Source organism: Arachis duranensis, chromosome 1, assembly GCF_000817695.3.
Source record: "Arachis duranensis cultivar V14167 chromosome 1, aradu.V14167.gnm2.J7QH, whole genome shotgun sequence".
Classification (NCBI taxonomy): Eukaryota; Viridiplantae; Streptophyta; class Magnoliopsida; order Fabales; family Fabaceae; genus Arachis; species Arachis duranensis.
In genome coordinates this window covers 18012359-18037971 of record NC_029772.3, presented here as the reverse complement: position 1 = coordinate 18037971, position 25613 = coordinate 18012359, and the positions used below count along the sequence as shown (strand labels likewise).

Here is a 25613-nt window from a genome sequence, read left to right as displayed (position 1 = left end):
TTTTTTATTTTATTTTTATTTTTATTTATTTTTAATTTTATTGTCGTCTTTATTTTATTTTATTATTATTATTTCAAAATTTTTATATATAATAAAATAAATAAAATAAATTCACATCATCTCCCTTTCTCTATTATGGACTTAAGTGGAAATGAACAGTCCAGAAGGACTCTGGGGTCATATGCTAACCCCACTACTGCTTCATACGGGAGTAGTATCTGTATACCCTTCATTGGAATCAGTAGCTTTGAGTTGAATCATCAGCTCATTATCATGGTGCAGCAAAGTTGCGAGTATTCCGGTCTTCCACAGGAAGAACCTACAGAGTTTCTGGCACAATTTTTACAAATTGCTGACACAGTACATGATAAGGAAGTAGATCAGGATGTCTACAGATTATTACTATTTCCATTTGCTGTAAAGGACCAAGCTAAGAGGTGGTAAAATAACCAACCTAAGGACAGCATAAAGACATGGAAACAGCTGTCAGAAAAATTCCTGAATCACTATTTTTCTCCAAAATGGATGACACAGCTAAGGCTGAGCATCCAAGGCTTCAAACAAGGAGATAATGAATCCCTTTATGATGCCTGGGAGAGATACAGAGAGATGCTAAGAAAATGCCCCTCTGAAATATTTTTAGAGTAGGTGCAGTTAGACATCTTCTACTATGGGCTTACAGAAAGAGCTCAGATTTCTCTAGACCACTCAGCTGGTGGATCTATACACATGAGAAAGACAATAGAAGAAGCTCAAGAGCTTATTGATACAGTTGCTAAAAATCAGCATCTGTACCTAAGCAGTGAATCTTCCATCAACGAAGAGGCTAAAACAGTAACTGCTGAACTCAGTCCTGCAGATCAAGCTGCTGAATTCAATCAGCAACTGGATTTTCTAACAAAACAGCTAGCTGAATTCAAGGAGATACTACAAGAAACAAGAATGGCTAATATGAATATGAAAGTACAATTAAAGCAAACAGAATAGTAGTTATCAAAACAAATAACAGAAGAGTGCCAAGCAGTTCAATTAAGAAGTGGAAAAACATTAAATACCTCACTTCAAGGTAGCAGGAAGCCAAGAAATGAGAAAACTACCCAAAATCTATCTGAGGACAGTAAGAGCCCAGAGAGGAATAATTTTAGCACTCAAACTCCAGAAAATGGGTGGAAAGCTGGCGTTGAACGCCCAACCCATGCTCAGTCCTGGCGTTCAACGCCAGAAACAAGCAAGGAATTGGCGTTGAACGCCCAAAGGAAGCACAGTTCTGGCGTTCAAACGCCAGAAACAGGTAAGGAGTTGGCGTCTAACGCCACTCCAGCTTCCACCCCTGGCATTCAAATGCCAGTGGGAGATTAGACACATACAAGTGCTGATAGCAACCCCTCTAAAAAGGCTTCTCAATCCACATCTGTAGGCAATAAACCTACAGCAACTAAGGTTGAGGAATACAAAGCCAAAATGCCTTATCCTCAAAAACTCCGCCAAGCAGAACAGGATAAGCAATTTGTCCGCTTTGCAGACTATCTCAAGAACTCTTGAAATAAAGATTCCGTTTGCAGAGGCACTTGAGCAAATACCCTCTTATGCTAAGTTCATGAAAGAGATCTTAAGTCATAAGAAGGATTTGAGGGAAACTGAAAAAGTTTACCTCATTGAATAATGCAGTGCAGTCATTCTGAAAAGCTTACCTAAGAAGCTTAAAGATCACGGAAGCTTTATGATACCATACACATTAGAGGGTACTTGTACCAAGCAAGCTCTATGTGATCTTGGGGAAAGTATCAACCTAATACCTGCATCTACTATCAAAAAGCTTGGGTTAATTGATGAAGTTAAACCAACCCGGATATGTCTCCAACTTGCTTATGGCTCCATTAAATACCCATCAGGCGTGATTGAAGACATGATTGTCAAGGTTGGGCCATTTGCCTTTCCTACTGACTTTGTGGTGCTGGAAATGGAGGAGCATAAGCGTGCAACTCTCATTCTAGGAAGACCTTTCCTAGCAACTGGCCGAACCCTTATTGACGTCCAAAAAGGGGGAGTAACCCTGAGAGTCAATGAAAATGAGTTCAAGTTGAATGTTGTCAAAGCTATGCAGCATCCAGACACCCCAAATGACTGCATGAGCATTGATATTATTGACTCTTTGGTAAAAGAGGTCAATATGACTGAGAGTCTCGAATCAGAGCTAGAGGATATCTTTAAAGATGTTCAGCCTGATCTGGAGGAATAAGAGAGAATAACAGAACCTCTGAAAATCCCTCAGGAAGAGGAGAAACCTCCTAAACCCGAGCTCAAACCATTACCACCATACTTGAAATATGCATTTCTGGGAGAAGGTGATACCTTCCCTGTGATCATAAGCTCTACCTTAGAGCCACAGGAAGAGGAAGCACTAATTCAAGTGCTAAGGACACACAAGACAGCCCTAGGGTGGTCCATCAGTGATCTTAAGGGCATTAGCCTAGCCAGATGCATGCACAAAATCCTATTTGAGGGTGACGCTAAGCTAGTGGTTCAACCACAGAGGCGGCTAAATCCAGCCATAAAGGAGGTGGACGCAGAAGGAGGTCACTAAATTACTAGAGGCTGAGATTATTTATCATATTTCTGATAGCCCCTAGGTAAGCCATGTCCAAGTCGTCCCTAAGAAGGGTGGCATGACAGTAGTTCATAATGAAAAAAATGAACTGGTTCCTACAAGAACAATTACAGGGTGGCGTATGTGTATTGATTATCGAAGACTCAATACAGCTACCAGAAAGGATCATTTTCCTTTACCCTTCATAGACCAGATGCTAGAAAGACTAGCAGGTCATAAATACTACTATTTCCTGGATTGATATTCAGGTTATAATCAAATTACAGTAGATCCACAAGATCAAGAGAAAACAGCATTCACATGTCCATCTGGAGTATTTGCATACAGAAGGATGCCATTTGGTCTGTGCAATGCACCTACAACCTTTCAAAGGTGCATGCTCTTAATTTTCTTTGATATGGTGGAAAAATTTCTGGAAGTCTTCATGGATGACTTTTCAGTATTTGGAGACTCATTCAGCTCCTGTCTTGACCATCTAGCACTTGTTCTAAAGAGGTGCCAAGAGACTAACCTGGTTTTAAACTGGGAGAAATGTCACTTTATGGTGACTGAAGGAATTGTCATTGGACACAAAATTTCGAACAAGGGAATAGAAGTGGATCAAGCTAAAGTAGAGGTAACTAAAAAATTACCACCACCTGCCAATGTTAAGGCAATCAGAAGCTTTCTAGGGCATGCAGGATTTTATAGGAGGTTTATAAAGGATTTTTCAAAAATCGCTAAACCTCTGAGTAATCTGCTAGCTGCTGACATGCCATTTATCTTTGATAAAGAGTGTCTGCAGGCATTTGAAACTCTGAAAGCTAAGTTGGTCACAGCACCAGTCATCTCTGCACCAGACTGGACATTACCATTTGAATTAATGTGTGATGCCAATGACCATGCCATTGGTTCAGTGTTGGGACAAAGGCATGACAAGCTTCTGCACGTCATTTATTATGCCAGTCGTGTTCTAAATAACGCACAGAAGAACTACACAACCACAGAAAAAGAGTTACTTGCAGTGGTTTACGCCATTGACAAGTTCAGATCTTATTTAGTAGGATCAAAAGTGATTGTGTACAGTGACCATGCTGCTATTAAATATCTACTCACAAAGTAGGATTCAAAACCCAGACTCATAAGATGGGTGTTGCTTCTGCAAGAGTTTGATATAGAAATAAGAGACAGAAAAGGGACAGAGAATCAAGTAGCAGATCACCTGTCCCAAATAGAACCAGTAGAAGGGGCGTCCCTCCCTCTTACTGAGATCTCTAAAAACTTTCCAGATGAGCAACTCTTTGCCATCCAGGAAGTGTCATGGTTTGCAGACATTGCAAACTACAAGGCAGTGAGGTTCATACCCAAAGAATACAGTAGGCAGCAATCAAAAAAGTTGATCACGGATGCAAAGTACTATCTTTGGAATGAACTATATCTCTTCAAGAGATGTGCAGACGGAGTAATCTGTAGATGTGTGCCTAAAGAAGAAGCACAGAAGATCCTCTGGCACTGCCATGGATCACAGTATGGAGGACATTTTGGAAGTGAGCGAACAGCCATAAGAGTCCTCCAATGTGGCTTCTACTGGCCTACTCTCTATAAAGACTCCCGAGTCTTTGTACTTAATTGTGACAGTTGCCAAAGATCTGGCAATCTGCCTCACAGTTATGCCATGCCTCAACAAGGGATCTTGGAGATTGAGTTGTTTGATGTATGGGGTATTGACTTCATGGGGCCATTCCCACCATCATACTCAAACACTTATATTCTGGTGGCAGTGGATTATGTATCCACATGGGTAGAAGCTATAGCAACACCCACTAATGATACTAAGACAGTGCTGAAATTCCTCCAGAAACACATCTTCAGCAGATTTGGTACCCCTAGAGTATTAATCAGTGATGTGGGCACTCATTTCTGCAATAAACAGCTTTACTCTGCTTTGGTTCGATATGGAGTTAGCCATAGGGTAACCACTCCATATCATCCACAGACAAATGGGCAAGCTAAAGTCTCTAATAGAGAACTTAAAAGAATCCTAGAATTGACTGTGATTAACCGTAGAAGGGATTATGCAAGAAGCTTGGATGATGCTCTGTGGGCATATAGAACAGCATTCAATACTCCTATAGAAACTTCTCCATACTAGCTCGTGTATGGAAAAGCCTGTCACTTGCCAGTGGAACTGGAACATAAGGCCTACTGGGCAACCAGATTCCTAAACCTTGATGCCAAGTTAGCTGGAGAAAAACGATTGCTCCAGTTAAATGAGCTAGAGGAATTTAGACTCAATGCTTTCGAGAATGCAAAAATTTACAAAGAGAAAGCAAAAAGATGGCATGACAAGAAGCTGTCATCCAAAGTCTTTGAGCCAGTGCAGAAAGTTCTGCTGTTTAATTCTAGGCTCAGATTATTCCTCGAAAAATTGAAGTCCCGGTGGATAGGTCCATATGTGATTACAAGTGTGTCACCATATGGATACGTAGAGCTTCAGGATAATGATTCTAACAAAAAGTTCATTGTTAATGGACAGAGAGTCAAACATTATCTTGAAAGCAATTTTGAGCAAGAATGCTCAAAACTAAGACTTGACTAAAGCTCAGTAATAGTCCAGCTAAAGACAATAAAGAAGCACTTGCTGGGAGGCAACCCAGCCATTTACAAAGCTTATTTGTTAATTAATTAATTTTTACAGGTTTATGTCAATCATCTTCAAGGTAGAATAGCAATTGCTTGAGTTCACAGAGTTACAGAAGGATTCGGAGGATAAAACAGCAAAAAGGAAGCTCACTGGTGCAAAAAAGCCAGTAAAAGCTGTTTTGGGTGTTGAACGCCCAAAAGAAGCATCTACTGGGCGTTCAACGCCAGTAAGGATAGCCGTCTGGGCGTTAAACGCCAGAAATGAGCATCTTCTGGGCATTGAACACCAGAAAGAAGCACCTTCTGGGCGTTTAACGCCAGATTTACAGCGTCCTGGGCGTTCAGAAAAACGCCCAGTGACAAAGGAGTTCCTGGCGTTCAACGTCAGAAAGAAGCAACAGCTGGGCGTTGAACGCCCAGGAGAAGCTGCACATGGGCGTTAAATGCCCAAAACATGCAGCATTTGGGCGTTTAACGCCAGGATGGTGGGGAGGAGGTAAATTCGTTTTTACTTCACAATAATTTTTAATTTTTTATGTTTCAATTCATGATTTCTTGCATAAACATGTTACAAACTCTCATCCTTGAATTCCAAAAATTTTAACCCTAATATCTAAAATCCATTTTTCAAAAATATCAAATGTATCTTAATCCATAAACACAAATCTTTTTCCAATCCAATCTAACTCTTTTTCAAATTTTTCAAAACTCAATTATCTTTTAAAATCTTTTTCAAAATAAAAATTCAGATTTATCTTTTCCAAATATTATTCACAACTTTTTACTTTTAAATTATATCTTTTTCTTATCATATTTATCTTTTATAAATCATATCTTCTATCTTATCTTTTTAAAATTTTTGAAAAACCCACCCCCTCCCTTTTAAATCCACATTCGGCCTCCCTCCTCTCATCCACCGTTCGACACTTGCTCTCCTTCTATCCCTCTCCTTTCTTTTCTTTTGCTTGAGGATAAGCAAACCTCTAAGTTTGGTGTGTTTATCCGTGATTACTAAACCATACCCACTAAGGTCATGGCTCCTAAAGGAAAACAACCCACTCCAAGAGGCAAGAAAGAGAGTATTCCAATACCACTTTGGAATCAAGGAAAGTTCTTAACCAAAGAACATTCAGACCATTACTACAAAATAATGGGTCTAAGACCAGTGATCCCGGAAGTCAAATTCGATCTGAAAGAAGATGAATATCCGGAGATCCAAGAGCAAATTCGAAACAGGAACTGGAAAATCCTAGCTAATCCTGAAACAAAAGTGGGAAGGAATATGGTTCAGGAGTTCTACGCTAATCTGTGGCAAACAGACAGGCAGAGAATATCTGGAACTGCCCTCTATGACTATCAAACATTGGTCAGAGGAAAGATTATTCACATTTACCTTGACAAAATCAGGGAAATCTTTAAGCTGCCTCAGCTAAAAGATGACCCAGACTCCTTTAATAGGAGAATGATGAGAACAAACAAGGGCCTGGACAAGATCCTAGAGGATATATGCATCCCTTGAGCCAGGTGGACCACCAGCACCACGGGCGTCCCAAATCAACTCAAGAGAGAAGATCTCAAACCAGTAGCCAGAGGCTGGCTGGACTTCATTGGGCATTCTATATTGCCCACTAGCAACTGTTCTGAAGTCACTGTTAAAATAGCAGTGATGATTCACTGCATTATGTTGGGAAAAGAAGTAGAAGTTCATCAGTTAATTTCATGTGAACTTTACATAATAGCAAACAAGAAATCCAAAGATGCCAAATTGGCTTATCCAAGCCTAATCTCTATGCTATGTAAAGATGCTGGAGTAAAGATGGGAATAACTGAATATATCTCAGTTGAGCGGCCAATCAGCAAAATATCAACGGAAAAAACAACAAGTGCAGGATGACCCCATCAAAAGGAGAGCACAGGAATTCCTCCTAGAAATCCCTCAATTTGAATACTGGGAGCATCTTGAAGCATCTGTTACCAAGTTGCAAGAAGCTATGGACCAAATAAAAGAAGAACAGAATAATCAAAATAGCATGCTTTGCAAATTGCTTAGGGAATAAGAAGAGCAAGGGCGAGACTTAAAGGAACTGAAGCGTCAAAAATTATCTCTTGAAGGACCAAGCACCCCACAGACTAGAGGAACATCCACTTCCCAAAATAAAGGTTGTTGAGTTCTAATTTTAGCTTTAACTCTGTGATAGCTATTATTATAGGAATCTACCTTAGAAGTTATATATAAGTAGTGGTAATTAGTATATCTATTTTGATTTTATCGTCAATTAAGTTATAATTTATTTTTCTCATTATCATTAAACATGAATAAAATAGTAGATTTTTAGAATAAAGAGGCAATTTATATTTTTCGAGTATTTAATAAGGAAAATTCTAATTAATTATATGTGGTGGCAATACTTTTTATCTTCTGAATGAATGCTTGAACAGTGCATATTTTTTATCTTGAATTTTATGAATTTTAAAATTGTTGGCTCCTGAAAGAATGATGAACAAAGAGAAATATTATTGCTGATCTGAAAAATTATGAAATTGATTCTTGAAGCAAGAAAAAGCAGTGAAAAAAAAATTACAAGGAATCATTGGATAAAGAAAAAGAAAAAGCCAATAGCCCTTAAAACTAAAAGGCAAGGGTAAAAAGGATCCAAGGCTTTGAGCATTAATGGATAGGAGGGCCTAAGGAAATAAATACAGGCCTAAGCGGCTAAATCAAGTTGTCCCTAACCATGTGCTTGTGGTATGCAGGTCCAAGTGAAAAGCTTAAGACTGAGTGGTTAAAGTCATGATCCAAAGTATAAAGAGTGTGCTTAAGAACTCTGGACACCTCTAATTGGGGACTTTAGCAAAACTAAGTCACAATCTGAAAAGGTTCACCCAATTATGTGTCTGTGGCATTTATGTATTCGGTGGTAATACTGAAAAATAAAGTGCTTAGGGCCATGTCCAAGACTCATAAAGTAGCTGTGTTCAAGAATCAACATACTAACTTAGGAGAATTAATAATACTATCTAAATTCTGAGTTCCTATGGATGCCAATCATTCTGAAATTCAAAAGATAAAGTGAGATGCCAAAACTGTTCAGAAGCAAAAAGCTACTAGCCTCGCTCATCTAATTAGAATCTGAGCTTCACTTAAAACTCTGAGATATTATTGCTTCTTGATTTCTTTTTATCCTATTTTATTTATCTAGTTGCTTGAGGACAAGCAACAATTTAAGTTTGGTGTTGTGATGAGCAGATATTTTATACGTTTTTTGGGGGTAATTTCATGTAGATTTTAGTATATTTTAGTTAGTTTTTCGTATATTTTTATTAGTTTTTAAGCAAAAATCATATTTCTGGACTTTACTATGAGTTTGTGTGTTTTTCTGTGATTTCAGGTATTTTCTGGCTGAAATTGAGGGAGCTGAGCAAAAATCTGATTCAAGCTGAAAAAGGACTACTGATGTTGTTGGATTCTGACCTCTCTGCACTTGGAATGGATTTTTTGGAGTTACAGAAGTCCAATTTGCGTGCTCTCAATTGGGTTGGAAAGTAGACATCCAGGACTTTCCAGAAATATATAATCGTCCATACTTTGCGCGAAAATAGATGACGTAAACTGGCGTTCAACGCCAGTTCTATGTTGCAGTCTGGCGTTCAGCAACAGAAACAGGTTACAAGTTGGAGTTCAACGCCAGAAATAGGTTACAACCTGGCGTTCAACTCCAGAAACAGCCCAGGTACGTGAGAAGCTTAAGTCTCAGCCCCAGCACACACCAAGTGGGCCCCATAAGTGGATTTCTGCACTATCCATCTTAGTTTACTCATTTTCTGTAAACCTAGGTTACTAGTTTAGTATTTAAACAACTTTTAGAGACTTATTTTGTATCTCATGACATTTTTTAGATCTGAATTTGATACTCTTTAATGACATGAGTCTCTAAACTCAATTGTTGGGGGTGAGGAGCTCTGCAACGTCTTGATGAATTAATGCAATTATCTCTATTTTCCATTCAAACACGCTTGTTCCTATCTAAGATGTTCATTCGCGCTTCACCATGAAGAAGATGATGATCCGTGACACTCATCACCTTCCTCAATCCATGAACGTGTGCTTGACAACCACCTCTGTTCTACATTAGATTGAATGAGTATCTCTTAGATTCCTTAATCAGAATCTTTGTGGTATAAGCTAGAATTGATGGCGGCATTCATGAGAATCCGGAAAGTCTAAACCTTGTCTGTGGTATTCCAAGTAGGATTCAAGGATTGAATGGCTGTGATGAGCTTCAAACTCGCGATTGTTGGGCATAGTGACAGACACAAAAGAATCAATGGATTCTATTCCGACATGATCGAGAACCAACAGATGATTAGCCGTGCTGTGACAGAGCATTTGGACCATTTTCACTGAGAGGATGGGAAGTAGCCATTGACAACGGTGACACCCTACATACAGCTTTCCATGGAAGGAGCCTTGCGTGTGTGAAGAGGAGTACAAGAGAAAAGCTGAAATAAAGAGGACAAAGCATCTCCAAAACTCCAACATATTCTCCATTATTGAGTAACAATTACTTATTCCAAACACTTTCACTTTTTACAATTAAATTCAAAGAACCTTATTGGCATCCTGATTAAGATTAATAAGATAACCATAGCTTGCTTCATACCAACAATCTCTGTGGGATCGACCCTTACTCACGTAAGGTATTACTTGGACGACCCAGTGCACTTGCTGGTTAGTTGTGCGGATTGCAAATGTGTGATTACAATTTTGTGCACCAGGCACCCTGCGGACCGAGTGATGCGTCAGTTTGGATATGTACAACCTCCTCCGGGGGTACCAAGGGATATTCCAGTTGACCAGCATTGCATCGTTCTACGCGGAGTGCAGCTTCATGACTGGACAGTTTTGCATGGGCCATGGATAGTGGAGTGGGCCAACAGGCGACACAGCCAACTGCGAGACCTGCACCCCCTTCCGACCTGGGATTTTTTACCAAAGGCTGAGTACCGGGATTGGTATATGCGCTCCTACGGACATCTGTTGAGATTGACGGGGTTCGTTCCTCATCATTCACATCCACCTGCCCCACAGCCACCTCCCCTTCAGCCACCTCAGCATGCAGTGTTTGAGCCGTTTTTTTATTATATACCACAGCCACCGGCCTACAGTCATGGTAGCCATCACACTCAGGGCAGCCACCACTTTCAGCAGTCTCAGTACAGCCACCACTCTCAGCAGTCCTAGCATAGCCAGGACTCTCAGCATCATGATCCCATACTTACCATTCCTTTCGGTCATGATTGGTTTGACTTCTCCAGCGACGGACCCAGAGATCAGCAACTACAGCATTGGACTGACGCTGGTTTGGGTGGCTGGTCAGATTTTAGTGGTATCCCTTCACCGTCAGTGCCGGTTGATCCACGTAGGGCATCAGTAGATATGGGACATGGTTTGCGGGGTCGTACTTTCAACCACTCGTCAGAGAGTGCGTCATGTGATAGTGGTTTTATCCAGCGTCAGCGGGCATACGCAGTTGTTGACACGTTCAACCCCGGTCCATCCGCTCCAGCTGAGGCAGGCGGGTCGACCGATCCGACAGAGGCAGGTGGGTCAGCTGCTCCTACAGAGGTAGGCGGTTCGGGAGCTCCGGGGGTGGATGACTCAGTTCGAGGTCACCCATATGACCTACGGACGGAGCGAAATTCACCTGATAGGTATACTCCATCACTGTTAGAGACGGGCATTATGCGTTAGGGACTGCACTGGTGTTGGAAAGAAGTGAGCTTTGGTTGTTAACTTAATGTAAATCGTGTTTAATGTTTGGTTTGTTAACTTATGTAAATCGTGTTTAATGTTTGTTTTATTAACTTATGTAATCAGTTAATGTTTGTTTTGTTAACATATGTAAATCGTGTTTAATGTTTGTTTTGTTAACTTATTTAATCAGTTAATGACAATGTTAAGCGACCATTTTAATATCAATGGATAGACTTCATTGAAAAATACAAACACGTCTAATTTCAAAAGCATCGACTAACAAAATACAAATTAAAAAATACAAACATGACAATATTAAACTACGAACCAGCACCACTCGGTCTAGCACGCTGAGGACACCTACTCTGACTATGACCCTGAGCACCACAGAGACGGTATATCCGAGGACCACGCATATCACGTGAGTCCATTTCATTCAAGTATCGGGTCAGTTTGGGCCTGCCTTTAGACGTTCGCCTCTGCCCGGGATTAGCGACCAATGTGGGTCCCTTATAAGCAGGCCATCTATCGGGATCACCTAATGGTGTGAACTCAAACCTATATACTTTAGGAACCTCTGTCATCTTGTACACATCATGCACATACAACTGCCAATTGAGATGCTGGTTAGCACAGCAAGCAATAACATGGCGACATGGTATTCGTTCAACCTGAAAGTGCCCACAGTCACACGTCCGTCGCGCAAGATCAACAACTAGCACCTTTCCAGTAGTCATTTCGTGCACCTCAAACACCTCATTTCGTCTATCAAAGCGGTGCACAACTATATTCCCAGCCTGTTGCATACTTGCTTCTATCCGCTGTTGCGCAAATGCGGAGTACGTATATCCAGCACGCTTGCGTTCATGAGTCTTGGCACTCTTCCATGTAAAAAGTTCATTTAACTTATAATATATTTCTCGGACCAACGCCAACACAGGTAGATTACGGGCACCCTTCAACACTGAGTTAATGCACTCGACAAGGTTCGTTGTCATATGGCCCCATCGATGTCCCTCGTCGAATGCCAATACCCAATGTCTGAGTCCAATGGCATCGCACCACCTGGCATATGCCTCGCCTCGCTCCTTCATGAGTATTACGTATTATCTCACCGTTGCGATACACCACCAAATTTGCGGTGCCCTCCATTACACCAACAACAACCTAATTCTCATAACACACTCAAATCTCACTCAATATGGAAAACACTTTCGAGCTCTACCTTATATAGAGCAGTGCACTTAACACGCCCCCCACGTGCTGTCTGCCTCAACCAATCACGCTTTGACATGTGTCAGAACGTCCCTGCGTGCTGAGTCATCACGCCCCCCATGTGTTGCATACTTGGACTAATCACTCCTCGCCACATCAACACGCCCCCCACGTGCTGACTCATCACGCCCCCACGTGATGCACCTCCTGGCCAACCAAATTCTGCCACGTCAGCACGCCCCCCACGTGCTGACTCATCACGCCCCCACGTGCTGCATCTCCTGACCAACCAAATTCTGCCACGTCAGCATACCCCTGCGTGCTGACTCAGCACGCCCCCTGCGTGCTGCTTAGGTGGCTCAACCACAGCATGCCACCTAGCCTCCATGCCCCCCACGTGTTGAAGGCACCACGCCCCCTGCGTGTTACCCCTTCATCTGACACGTCCATCTATTTGTAATACACACAGTTACTCCATTTTCACCCAATACACCAAAATATTTTTCATATTTAAATTAATGAACCTAATTTTAAAATATTAATATTTTTTACATTATTAAAACACTACAGAATTTGCCTTAATAAGAAAGGAAGAGAGGGAGAAAGAAAAGAGTTGAGTTGTACAAATATTTTGATTTTTTCACTTCACTTCACATCTCTGTATTGGAAGTTAGTTCTTTCCTTCTCCTTTCCTTTTTTTTATAGTTAAAAAATGTTCTCCTTTCCTTGTTCTTTTTCTTTCATCCATTGTTTCCCTTCCTTATTTATTTTCTTTTTCCTTTTTGCAAGTTAGTTCTTGTTTTTGCTTCTATACCATTAAGCTTAGATTTTAATAATGACAGAAACTACAATTTTACCTGTTGGATATAGGTTTCGTCCAACAGAAGAAGAACTTTTAGTTCACTATCTCAATAACAAGCATTTGAGAAATGATGCCGAGATCAAGAACACTGTTTCCCAAATTGATCTTTATAACTTTGATCCTTGGGATTTGCCAGGTTCTACCTTATTACTATTATTTTATAAAAACTTTTTAACTTTGATGTTTATAAAGTTTTTATTTTTAGTATATTAGTAGTCTTAGATTGTTGTTTTTTATTTTGAGAGTTGTAGTTCATATTTGGTTAAATTATATTATAGAACAATCGAAGGTGAAATGGGATGATCAAGAATGGTTTTTCTTCAATGAATTGAAACACATAAAAAACAAGCGGTGTAACGGAAAAACTAACGCCGGTTATTGGAAGATCACCGGAAAAGAGCGGATCGTCAAAAGAACAGGGATAGACAATGTGATAGGTACAAAAAGAACACTAGTTTTCTATAAGCGTCCACATAGTGTCAAACCAATTGGGTTCTTCATGAATATCATGCACTTCATCTAAAGGTAGGTTCTTGCTAGGTAAGAGATTGTATTGGAAATGAAATAAATTCTCCAAATTTTTTTTATCTCAGTTGGTTTTGTTGTAAATTGTGTAATCTTTTCACATCATTTTTTCTCTGTTTTAAGTCTTTTTTAAGTGTTGTAGGGTATGAAGAATAAGATGAAGATTGGATTCTCTTGAGTCCCAACTTCATTTTCTAGATAAAAGCACCTTGAATGTTGGTTTTTGGATAATTTTAATGGTTGATTTTTATTAATATATATTATATATATTTTTTATATTTAAAATTAACAGTTTAAATTATTAGAATATCAATATTTTAGAAAAATTAATCATTTTTTTTAAATTAAAAGATTGATAAATAATAAAAAGTTTTTCTTTGAGTTTTAGTTTGTAATAAGTATTTTTTTAAGTTATATTTAAAATATTATTTTATTATTTTACTAATTTTTCATAGGAAAACGCGTTTTTCCCTTTGACGAGGGTGTGGTACTAATTAATTTGAGTTGCATGAAAATAGGTATTTTTCTTTATTTTGATTAATCTTTTTTTTTCCCTTTTCTACGCATTTGACAAAGAAAAATTCAGAGGATTCATGCTGCATTTATCTATTGATTTAATGACATGGTATAATAATGATTCATGCATTTCCATTTACCAAGAACAGTAATTATTTCAAAAATAGACTTTTATTTACACATTAAAATCTTTAAAAATTAAAAAGATATTTTGATTTAATTTGAATAAATAATTTAATTATATTCTTTTGAAAAAATAATTTAAATAATAAGTTGTTATATTAAAAATAATTTATAAATAAATTATTTTGTGTTGCTTTCCAAACAAACTTTATATCTACTTATTCTTTTTTTTCTCTAATTTTCTTTAATTTTAAAATTTGTTGTTATAAAGTGTGATTTTTTTTATTAGGTATTTTTAAGTCAAGCCAAGAGAAAAAATAAAAAAAGATGTTGATTAGTATAAAATCACACTTGAAAATATCAATTAAGAAAATTTAAAAAAAATAATTTCAAAAAATATATAGTAAAAAATTATTTGTGATCACAAAAAAAAAAGAAATTGAGCTAAAATTATTTCTCCTTTTCAAATAACTTGTTTGAATTTATGTGACAATACAACATATTTTATATTGTATGAAAGAATTTTTTTTAATTTTATAGTACAGTTGATAGGCATGGTTTAATCTTATTGATTCATTGTCTTGAGTGGTACAATTTTTTAAAAGAAAAAGTCTAAGGGACCAGCGACTTTTGTATTTTCTAGCCAGCACTTAACCATTAAAATAAATAAAAGTAAATGATCTTCCACTATTAGATATAATTTCACACCATTAAAAACATTATTGATGGCCAATTAATAGTTATAAAACACCAAAATTACTGCCTCCTAGCATTCCTTTTTTTAAAATGTACACAAATCAGTTTGATGCACACAAATTTTGTTTGCAGAGCAACGTCGTGTTGAGCCGTGTAATAAAGAATGTTGAGAAAAGGGAAAAGAAGGTTAAGAGAAAAGCAAGCAACATAATCGAAGAGGAAGTAACATGTGAAGAAGATGAACCATGCAGCGAAATTACTGGCTATGTTACCGAAGCAACTACAGAAGATGCAATAATTCCTGATGTGAGTGGAAACATATTTTTGATACCTAAAAATATTTTTTATATACTAAAATTAGTTATTATATATTTGTATTTAAATATACATAAATACATGTTTTGTTTAATTTATTTTTAATTATATTTTAATATTATTTTTAAAAAATTCTTTAAAATTGATAGTTTTTGGTAAATTTGACTATTATTTGATCAGCAAAATATTAAATTGTTTTTAATAAATATATTTTATTAATTTATATGTGTAAATTTTATAAAATCTAAGTATAAACTATATTTTTTATGCAAATTTCTGTAAATATAAATACAAATTATTGTTAATAAAATATTAATTTAAAATGATAATATTTACTGATTAAATAACATTGTTTGTATTTTATATTAATTGTTGAATTTAATTACTGATTTTAGTATACGATACTACTTATTTTTAATCTCGTGACTAAACATTACGAGATATGTTTTCAGGCATGTGTTTCATCCGAACCGCAAGCACCTCAAGATGTTGACTATGAAATTCTTTCGTCGGAACAACAATCTTCGGTGGCCCATTCCGGTAATGGAAGCAACAATTCTCCGTTGCTTCCATTTGAAGGTATGTGGAAGCAAGATGTCGAGATGAACACGGAATGTTTTTGAAATTTGCTGTTTTCTAGCATCGATGCTGACCTTGATGCGGAGTTCTTGAATTCGGTGTTGGCAGGGGATGATTAACTCCATGTTGATTCCGGCCACCATTGACTTTACATAGGTACAAGTAAAGATGTAAAAAAATTCTCTTGCATGGACACGCACAACTTTCAAGCATGTTTTTGAGCAGCTTTATTTTGACAAGAAATTTGACACCCACGTTGTAGTTGACTAGTCGTTATACTCGAACAACATTAGATCTAATCTAATGAATAGAATGTATATATATTCTCAACCTTGCATGTTTGGAGTTATAAGTAATGTGTTGGTGTTTTTGGTTTTTTTTTTTAGGTCACAACACACACCCAACTTGCATACGCTATGTACTCAAGGGATTCTAGTATTTCGCATACCAAAAACAAAAGGTTCCAATTATTTCTTACAAGTTGAAAATGATGTTGCAAATTAAAAAATATAGATATTCGTAAAAACTGGTAGTTATAAATTTTGATCACATTCAAAGATAAAAAAATATTAATTGGTCAAAAAGTTTCAACTTGAAAATTATTTATAACTCAGACTATGCAAGCTGTTACTATCAGAACTGACAACTTATAATATTTACAATATAATTTTATTATCTATAAATTATTATAAGAGTAATGTTATAACACTTTATCGGTCAAAGCCTTTTCTTTAATTGTAAAGCAAAGAATGATAATGCATCACAACAGTTCTATAACTCTATACAATAATATATATCTAAGATAATATTATAACTAAAAATCCGATGAAGAAATATAAGATCAAAGACATATAAAATAAAGATACAAAATACGAAGCGTTCACATATGATAACTAAAACGCATTAGTACGAAAAGAAGAAAACATAATATATAAAATCTTGATAGTAAATAAAGTAAACAAGTTATATATACAATATCCAAAAGGGAATTAGCTGTAATTCGCGAAGTTTAGGCCGCCTAGTTAAACAAGATACAATAGAGTTTTTGATAAAAACAGATACATCATGTCTCTCAAAATTTAAGTCTCTAAGACATCAAAGTATAATAATCAAAAGGTGAGAGGTACTGTAACAAAATAAACAAAAGATAACACTTGCGTCATCTTCCGCTCTGTCACTATCCGCAAACTCATCAAGGTGGGTTACAACCTGCATCTGAAAAATAATAACATATGGTATGCCAACTGGAGATTCTCAGTATGGTAACATTGTCCAATAGATAAGATATAAGGTTTCGAGAAGTTAAAGACAATTCTAGAACTTCCATATGCAATTTAATTCCAACTTACATTATATTTTAAAACCATAAAGGGGTCAATACTAACATAAGAAAATTCCACTCTAATAGTCACTGCTATTCCACGGCCTTCGCCATGCTATCCTCCTCGCAATTCTATCGCCACCGCCTACTGAACCTCCTCAACTCTAAAAAAACATAAGTAATGCAGGACAAGTAAAATACAAGAAGAGTTAATCTACAACAAGTAATTCAATTAGCAAATATGCATGTTATTCATTTAGGCATAATGCAAGTAATCAAAGCAAGCAAACACATAGAAAATGCATATGATGAATGCTTGTCCTATTGGCCGTATATCACTTGTCGGTTCAACTGCCAACCCGACCATCCCTTCGGGATGTCGCATTTGTGTCAGTATATATATATAAGTACTTGCCCTAGGATATAGTGTCCTAGCACACTCTTACAAGATATAGTGCCCGAACACACTCTTGTGACATGAAAAGATGCAGGCAGGATACTACCTGTGTCCCCACAATTGAACGTAAGTGGGATTAACCAACCGTCCTTAAACCGGTGCTGCAACCTTGACAAGAGGGATTAACCAACCGTCCTTGCTAGGTGCATAGCGACTTACCACAAGCTCATGAGCAACAACCTCGACAAGCGAGATTAACCAACCGTCCTTGCGAGGTACATAATGAATCATTCACAATAATACATCATCTATTTTTCTTCCCTCAATTTATCATCATCATTCAACTCCACCAACCCACTCGAGTTATTCTGTCCACTTTACATTACAAACCTAAGTCACTATCTCTAATTTCATAACAAAAATATCCTTTTTCATTTACTCAATATGTTTTCGCTCATCTCAAAACCTAAACATTAGTTAAGGGATCTTAAACAAGTATTACGGAGGTTTAGAAAGCTAGAAGAAAGGTTTAAAGCTCAAAAATTACAATTTCAGCAAAACAGGGGTCATGCGTACGCATGCCTTTTCTGTGTACGTGAGAATAAAAGTTTGAAGGTGCCGCGTACACGAGAATGTTGGAATAGAAAGGGATCCTCGTATTGCGTGGCATGTCTGCGTACGCAAGTTTGTAACAATGACACTGCCATGTACACGAGACATTGTCCGCGTACGCAAAAGTGATTGCCAGAGTCCAATACTTAATAACTGAATTAATAAATTATTATTATTATTATCAACTATATTAAACATGGTTTAATTATTCTGTAGGTCCCTATAGTTTCATCGAATTTTCAATTAAGTCCATATACTTTTTTTCTTTTCAATTGGGTCTTTATACATGATTTTTTTTTAATTTAGTCCCTATTAACATTAAATGTCAAAAAAATATTAGTGACTTGTGAACTTACTTGTATACCCCTGAAAAGAAAAAATAATATATAGGGACTCAATTGAAAAGAAAAAAAAGTATAGGGACCTAATTGAAAATTTGGTAAAACTATAAATATTCAATAAAAGATATTCCCATAACATTGATAAAATAAAACAGAAATAGTAGTAATAAGTATATATAAAATTCAATTTTCATCATTTAAGTATTCATTATGATCATGTAACATTTTATATTTGTGTGGATTTATGGAATATAGTTTGTGTCTTTATCATATCATGGTACACCATAGAAAACCATAAGGCTATGTAATTTGTGTTATTGAAATTTGAAATCTAAAAACGAAAACTATAGAAAACGCAGTTACAGTATATACAGATAATCTGGAAATCAGTTCTTGTGTTGCATCCTCCCCTCTCTGAACCAGCATAGAGATCAACAATAACATTGATAACGACCGATTTCCGAGTCGAGAAAGATTAGACTTGAGTTCATCAAATTTCCTTTCCACCAAAAGCTTCAATCAAAGCATGGTAGCCTGCTTTTGGAACAAAAAAATTCGGAATATGATCATCTTTGTGAGGTCTATTCATTTCTTTGAAGGTTCTCCAGTCACCTCCATATACACCTTTATTATTGAAAACAATCATTACCACATATAACTGGTCTGGATTGAAAAAAAAAAGATTAATCATCACAAAATTGCAAGAGTAATTTATTGCATATAAAAACAAATATATGCAACTATATATGATCATGTCAACATAATGAAAGAACTTGCATATGGCATATGATAACCAAAATCATTGATATAGTAATAACTAGAATTGTTTAAAAAAACTTATTTTTATATAGTTCTTCAAATAAGAAAATCAATTTGACTGACAAAAATTCAAAAGCAAGTATATTTAAGGTATGAATTTTTTTTCTCTGTTCAGCTAGAACAAACAATACATATTTTCTCAAGTATCAACAAAAGACAAGACATAGACAACAGTCCAGAATTTTCTCTGCACATTCCTGTATTAACACTAAGCCTCATGATATTTATGCTGTTTTATAACAAACTTTTAATAAAAGATAATTTTTTTACATATCTTATAGTCCTTCAAGTTTATAATTGATGAAAAAAGTCCACAGAAATGTCTTGGAAGTACAGTGATAAGCTGACAAGTAAACTAACTTACATTCGAAGAATTAGCATCATTTCCTTCACTGTTACCTTCACTTGCTATAAGTTTATAATCTGACCCCAATGAAGTTAACAATGACATTCAGATCAGATCCATTAGTATCTTTCACAGCGCTTCTAAAATTATTGCATTGTACCTGAGAAGAAGATAAACAAAAGCAACCAAGTCCCAGAATAATTCAAAAATAACAAAATAATTTTCTTATTTTATTGAGGCATACAATAATTTTAACCAGAACTACAATATTAATCCACATCATTTAATTGCAATAATCCATATAGAATTAGTGACATCAATTTGCATACCGCAGAGGATTCTTAGCATCTTCATCATTTTGGGAGGAATCAACCACAGCAACAGAAGGATCAGGTTGATGAATCATAGTGGTGACAGGGGTAGCATCTTCCTCATAAACAACAATGGCATTACCTCTTCCAAGCATCATAGAGGGATTCTACCTCTTTCTGCTTGAAGGTCTGAACATCTGTCATTAGCTTAGTCCATCTCTGCGAGGAGGAGAACCTGTTCAGAAATTTGTTAACAGCCTTATCCCAAGTGTTCACACTTCCTCTGGGGTTCATAAATCCACCATAGCTTTGCTTGATCATTCAAAGCAAATGGAAAGAGTATTCGCTTGGAGATTTCAAGCTCTATTCCATTGGTCTCTACTGTGTCACAGAACTACAGAAGGTCAGAGATGAATTTATTGGGGTCTTCCTGTGGGTGTCCATGAAATTGGCAATATTGCTGCATCAGCATGATCAGTAGGGGAGGCAAAATGGGTTGAACTCGTCGGGCCGATCCGCTAAATCCGCTGAAAAAGACGGATCGGGTTAGGATTTGAAGCTTGCCAAATTAAAAAAATTCGCCAAACCCGCACCACCAAATTGGTGGGTTTTGGCGGGGCGGGTGACGAACGGATTCTTGTGTGGTCTAGAATTTTACAAATAAGCTCTCGTTGAAAGTATAGCTTCTAAACCAACAAAAATCCTTTCGTACAAAAAACTTGTTTGTCACTAAAGCAAACCCAATAAAATTTATAACTGAAGTATTGAAACCTCGGGTCCTCTCTCAAGGAATTGTAGGGAAGTATGATTTATTATTGGTTATGAAAAAGTATTTTTTTGGGTTTTTGAAATAGGAAACAGGAAAATAAACTGGCAATAAAGTAAACTAATTATCATGAAAACCATTGCAAGGTATAAGAACTGGAAATCCCATCCTAGTTATCCTTATCAGGTGTGATGAGAATTGTATATTGCTCCCACTTAGTTAACCCTTACTAAATAAAGGAAAGTCAAGTGGACTAATCAATTTGATTCCTCAAGTCCTAGTCAACTCCTATGGAAAGACTAGCTTTAGAGGGATCCAAATCAATCAGCAAATTCCAATTTTCAATCAACAGCTGAGTTTGATAACTCAAGTGTCACCAATTACTCAACCAAAGCAAAGGGGGGGAAATCCAAATTATTTATATCATAAATAGAAGAAAGCAATCATAAATCTGAAATACCTCAAATTGCATTAAATAAAGAAAATCAAATCTAACATGGAGTTCATAAATCAAATTGGGAAAATAAACGAACTAAAGTCATAGAAGAGAAACTAAATTAAAGGAACATTGAACCTAGAATGAAGAAGAAGTATACCTAACCTAAGAGAAATCCTAAATCCTAAATCTTAAATCCTAAGAGAGAGGAGAGAGCCTCTCTCTAAAAAATTACATCTAAAATTAAAATTGTGAATTATGAATGTTCTCCCCATGAATGGATGCATTTCTCCACTTTATAACCTCTAATTTGTGTTTTCTGGACCGAAAACTGGGTCAAAAACAGCCTAGAAATCGCTGGGGGCAAAATTTGCCACGCTGATTTTTCGTCACTGCGATGTGTGTGCGTTGCCTAGATGTATGGCCACTAGGGCAAATTATATATCATTTTGAAGCCCCGGATGTTAGCTTTCCAACGCAACTAGAATTGCTTCATTTGGATCTCTGTAGCTCAAGTTATGATCGATTTAGTGCGAGAGGGTCAGGTTGGACAGCTCAGCAATTCCTTCAATTTCTTGTATTCCTTCCGCTTTTGTATGCTTCCTTTCCATCTTCTAAGCCATTTCTGCCCTGTAATCCCTGTAATTACTTAACTCACATATCACGGCATCTAATGATAATAAGAGAGGATTAATATTAGCAAATATAAGGCCAAAGAAGCATGTTTTCAATCATAGCACAAAATTAGGAAGGAGAATGTAAAGACATGCATTTTGTATGAACAAGTGTATGAAAGATTGATAAAATCCACTCAATTAAGCACAAGATAAACCGTAAAATAGTGGTTTATCAGCGGGGTGAGCCGGTCCGCCAAGATGAAGATTTTTTTCTTTTTTTTTTTATTAAATGAAAGAGTGATTACTATTATAAAATTAATAATTATAAAATTTTCAAATACTTTTTTTTATTCTTCTTTTAGTTATTACCTTTATTTATTTTATTTTACAATTTTGTATATTTGTTCAAATTATGTGACTTATTTTTTAAAATAAAGATGGTTCTATTGACAAACATTATTTTGAACAATTTTATTGAAGATAAAAATTAAAAAAAGAGATAGTAAAAAAGTTATATTATAATTTGACTATTTTTTATTTGTATTTAATTTTTTAATTATTATTTTTTAGTTAATTTGAATGAATTTTATTTTTCAAAAAAAAAATCAAACGAGCTAACATTTTGAACCCATCTTAGTTGGCGGGGCGGACCGACCCACTCCGTTTTTGTGGAGGGCTTAGGCGGGGTAGGGCGGATTGGGGCGGGCCGGCCTACTTTGCCATCCCTAATGATCAGGTCAAAGTTGACTTTAAAGTCATCTGGATCAATAGGAGGTCCACTAATACTCCTTCCATAGAAGTTAGGAGTGGGAGCTGTATAAGACTCCAAAGTTCTTCTGAACTGCGCATTTTCGATTGGGTCCATAGTGAACTTTTCCTGTTCCTGTACACACAGTCAAGAAACAAGGAAATGGAAAGGTGGGTGTTTCTATGTCTTAGAGTATAGAGAACTCCCAATAAGATGTCTTGAGAAGATGAGAAGAATGAAATAGAGGGGGATAGAAGAATTCAAATTTTAGGAAAAAATAGAAATTAGAAAAAATATTTTTGTTTTATTTTATTTATTTATTTAATTCGAAAGAAATAAAAGAATTGAAAGCTAAGACAACTAATTAATTAAAAGAAAATTGAAAATTAATTGTGATTTTCGAAAATAAAAGAAGAAAAAAGTCAAATAAGGATTTTGTAATTCAAATTTAAAAGAAAGTAAAGATTTAAAATTTAAAAGTTTTAAATTTAAAAAGAGGATAAGATAAGCAAGTTTTAAAATTTAAAAAGAAAGATAAGATAAAGATTTAAAAAGATTAAGAAAGATAAGATTTAAAAATTTAAAAATTTTGAAGATCAAATTTTAAAAGATAGTAAAGATTTAAAAGATAAGAATTTAAAATTTAAAATTTTAAAAGAAGATAAGATTGGAAGGATTTAAAGTAAAAAGATTTGAAAAAGATTTGAAAAGATAAGATTTGAAATTTAAAATTTAAAATTTACTAACAAGAAAATACCAAACTTAAAATTTTTAAATCAAGATAAGAAAAGATAGCAAGATTTTCGAAAATTTAAACAAAGATAAAAAAATATTTTTTTTATTTTCGAATTTTAAAGAAAAAGAAAAACAACCAAGAGACACCAAACTTAAAAATTTAAGATCAAATGACACTAATTTTCGAAAATTAAAGGAAAAACAAGTAAGAGACACTAAACTTAACATTTTTGAAATCAGACAAGAAAAATTACCAAGAACAATTCGAATATCAAAAAGAAAAAATAAGAACACTTTCAAAAATTTAAAAGATAAAGATGAAACCAGACGGGACACCAAATTTAAAAACTGACACAAGACTCAAACAAAAGACAAGGATTACTAAATAAAAGAAAATATTTTGAAAAATTTTTGAAAAAGAAAACAAAAGACACAAACAAAAGAGCAAATAAATCATAAAGAATACATAATCTAAGCAACAAGATAGTCTAGTAGTTTGTCAAACTCAAACAATCTTCGACAATGACACCAAAAATCAGGTTGATGAATCATAGTAGCAACTGGAGTAGCAGTAGGGACCACAGCCTTAATTCTAGGACCCCTAGATTTTTCTTTGGATCCTTGAGTGCCATTGCTAACGCTCAAATTTCGTCACTTATCCTGAATTACCACAAAAGAACAAAAATTAAAAACCATAAACTCTTGACTCAGATTTCACTATTTATCCAGAAAACGAAATACACGAATAAGAATTAGGTACATTATGGTGAAATTTAAAATCCTAAATTGAGATAAGACGCAAAATTGAAAAGGCTATTTAGGGGAATTTTGCACCTTGAGGTCGATGTTGGAACGTGAAGTGAGAAAAGGTGCGAATTGGAGATCTTTGAGAATGTTCTTCCATTTCTGCTCCTGATTACCATTTTTAATTTCGTTTTTTTTTTCTTGAATTATTTAGCTCAATGAATTCAATTTAAGAGAAATTGAAGAGCTTCCTCCAAAGCTGTGGAGGTAAACAAGAGTTCGATGGTGACGTTGTGTTATGGAGTTGCCACTAACATCACAAAGCAGTGACCAAAGATGACAGACGACGATAACACAGATGGATGACGACACCAGTGAATAGAGGAGAAATGTCACTAACTTCAGAAGCGCCAACTATGGTTCTACAAAATGTCAAGGGTAGTTTTGAAATTTTAATAAATTGGAAGTGGGTTCAGTTTGCAATTTTAACCCAATTATGAGAATATTCGATTTTTTAACAGAATATCCTGTTATCTCAAACGATTTTATTATGGCAGGGGCTAAATTGAAATACAAATAATAATAATAATAATAATAATAAGAATAAGTCATTTATATATATATATATTTTGTTATTAAAAAACGGGTTAAAAGTCCATCATTCATATATTTTGGTCACTTTAATATTCATATATTTGTTTTAGATTTCACCCTAATATCTGATACCTACAAAAAGGTAATTAATCTGATTAGCAAATTTGTTAGATTAACAAAAAATACAGTTCTCCTTACCTTAACAAGGAGGGTCTAAGGATGACACTCTTCACACTTCAAAAAAACATGACTCTTTCCAAAGAAATTCCCGATTGAAAAAACTGCAGAAGGACATGATAGCTCACTGACTTGCAGAAAACCCCTCTTCTTTCTCTCCGTCTCTCTTCTCTGCACTGCTGCCGGAAGAACCACTGGCGGCGCGCCAGGCACCCCGTCCGACTCCAGTTCTCCTTCTCCGTCTTCCCTCTCAGCCGTTCTCTGTTGCGTTATCTCTGCCTTCTGCCGAAGCCGCTGCTCGCCACTGTAAGCCGTCGCTCTTCGACGTCGTTGCTCACCGCCGCTGCAAGCCACGGGTTCTCTCTCTGGTTCGTAACTTAGTTTCTGTTCCAGTATTCCCAGCCTCTTCTACATAGGTTCAGTGTTATAATTATAAACCTCGTCATTTGTTGGTTTTAAAACATGATGTGACAACGGCTTTGGTGTTTCTCTTGAGTTTTTAGTTTTTAAGTTCTATGTCTTATGTTTTATGGTGTGTTATGACTTGATATGATGTCTATTTGTTGAATTTACTACTGCATTTGCTGATTAATTGGATGCCTTATGAGTAGAAGATTTGCTTAAATTGATTAGATTTTATATTACGTTTGCAATTTTTGTGCATGTTCATATTTTGTTCATATACATGTATTTTTAGGTAATCCGCCATTTCCAGCAACTCATGGGTCATGGCGGATTTTTGACTCACCGCTCCGCCATCGACAATCAAAAACTATGATGCCTCATAGCTTTATAACTTTGATGCTTAGTAATTGCTTGACCTAAACATTATT

At 36.0% G+C, this 25613-nt stretch overlaps 2 protein-coding genes across 4 annotated transcripts in view; both read left to right on the top strand.

Annotated features, from left to right (window-relative positions):
- Window positions 1-13035: 13035 nt before the first annotated feature.
- LOC127747689 (NAC domain-containing protein 4-like) lies at window positions 13036-15860 on the top strand. The gene is made up of 4 exons (XM_052261849.1): window positions 13036-13198; window positions 13341-13492; window positions 15055-15228; window positions 15690-15860. The coding sequence occupies exons 1-4, from the start codon at window positions 13036-13038 to the stop codon at window positions 15858-15860; spliced, it is 660 nt and encodes a 219-aa protein (XP_052117809.1).
- Window positions 15861-24822: 8962 nt separating this feature from the next.
- The window catches only part of LOC107480926 (pentatricopeptide repeat-containing protein At5g48730, chloroplastic), a 5879-nt gene continuing 5088 nt past the window's right edge, over window positions 24823-25613 (top strand). For all 3 annotated transcript variants that reach the window (XM_016101126.3, XM_016101131.3, XM_052253221.1), the window contains exon 1: window positions 24823-25148. The gene's annotated coding sequence lies outside the window, so the exon portion shown is untranslated. The remainder of the gene's footprint in view (window positions 25149-25613) is intronic.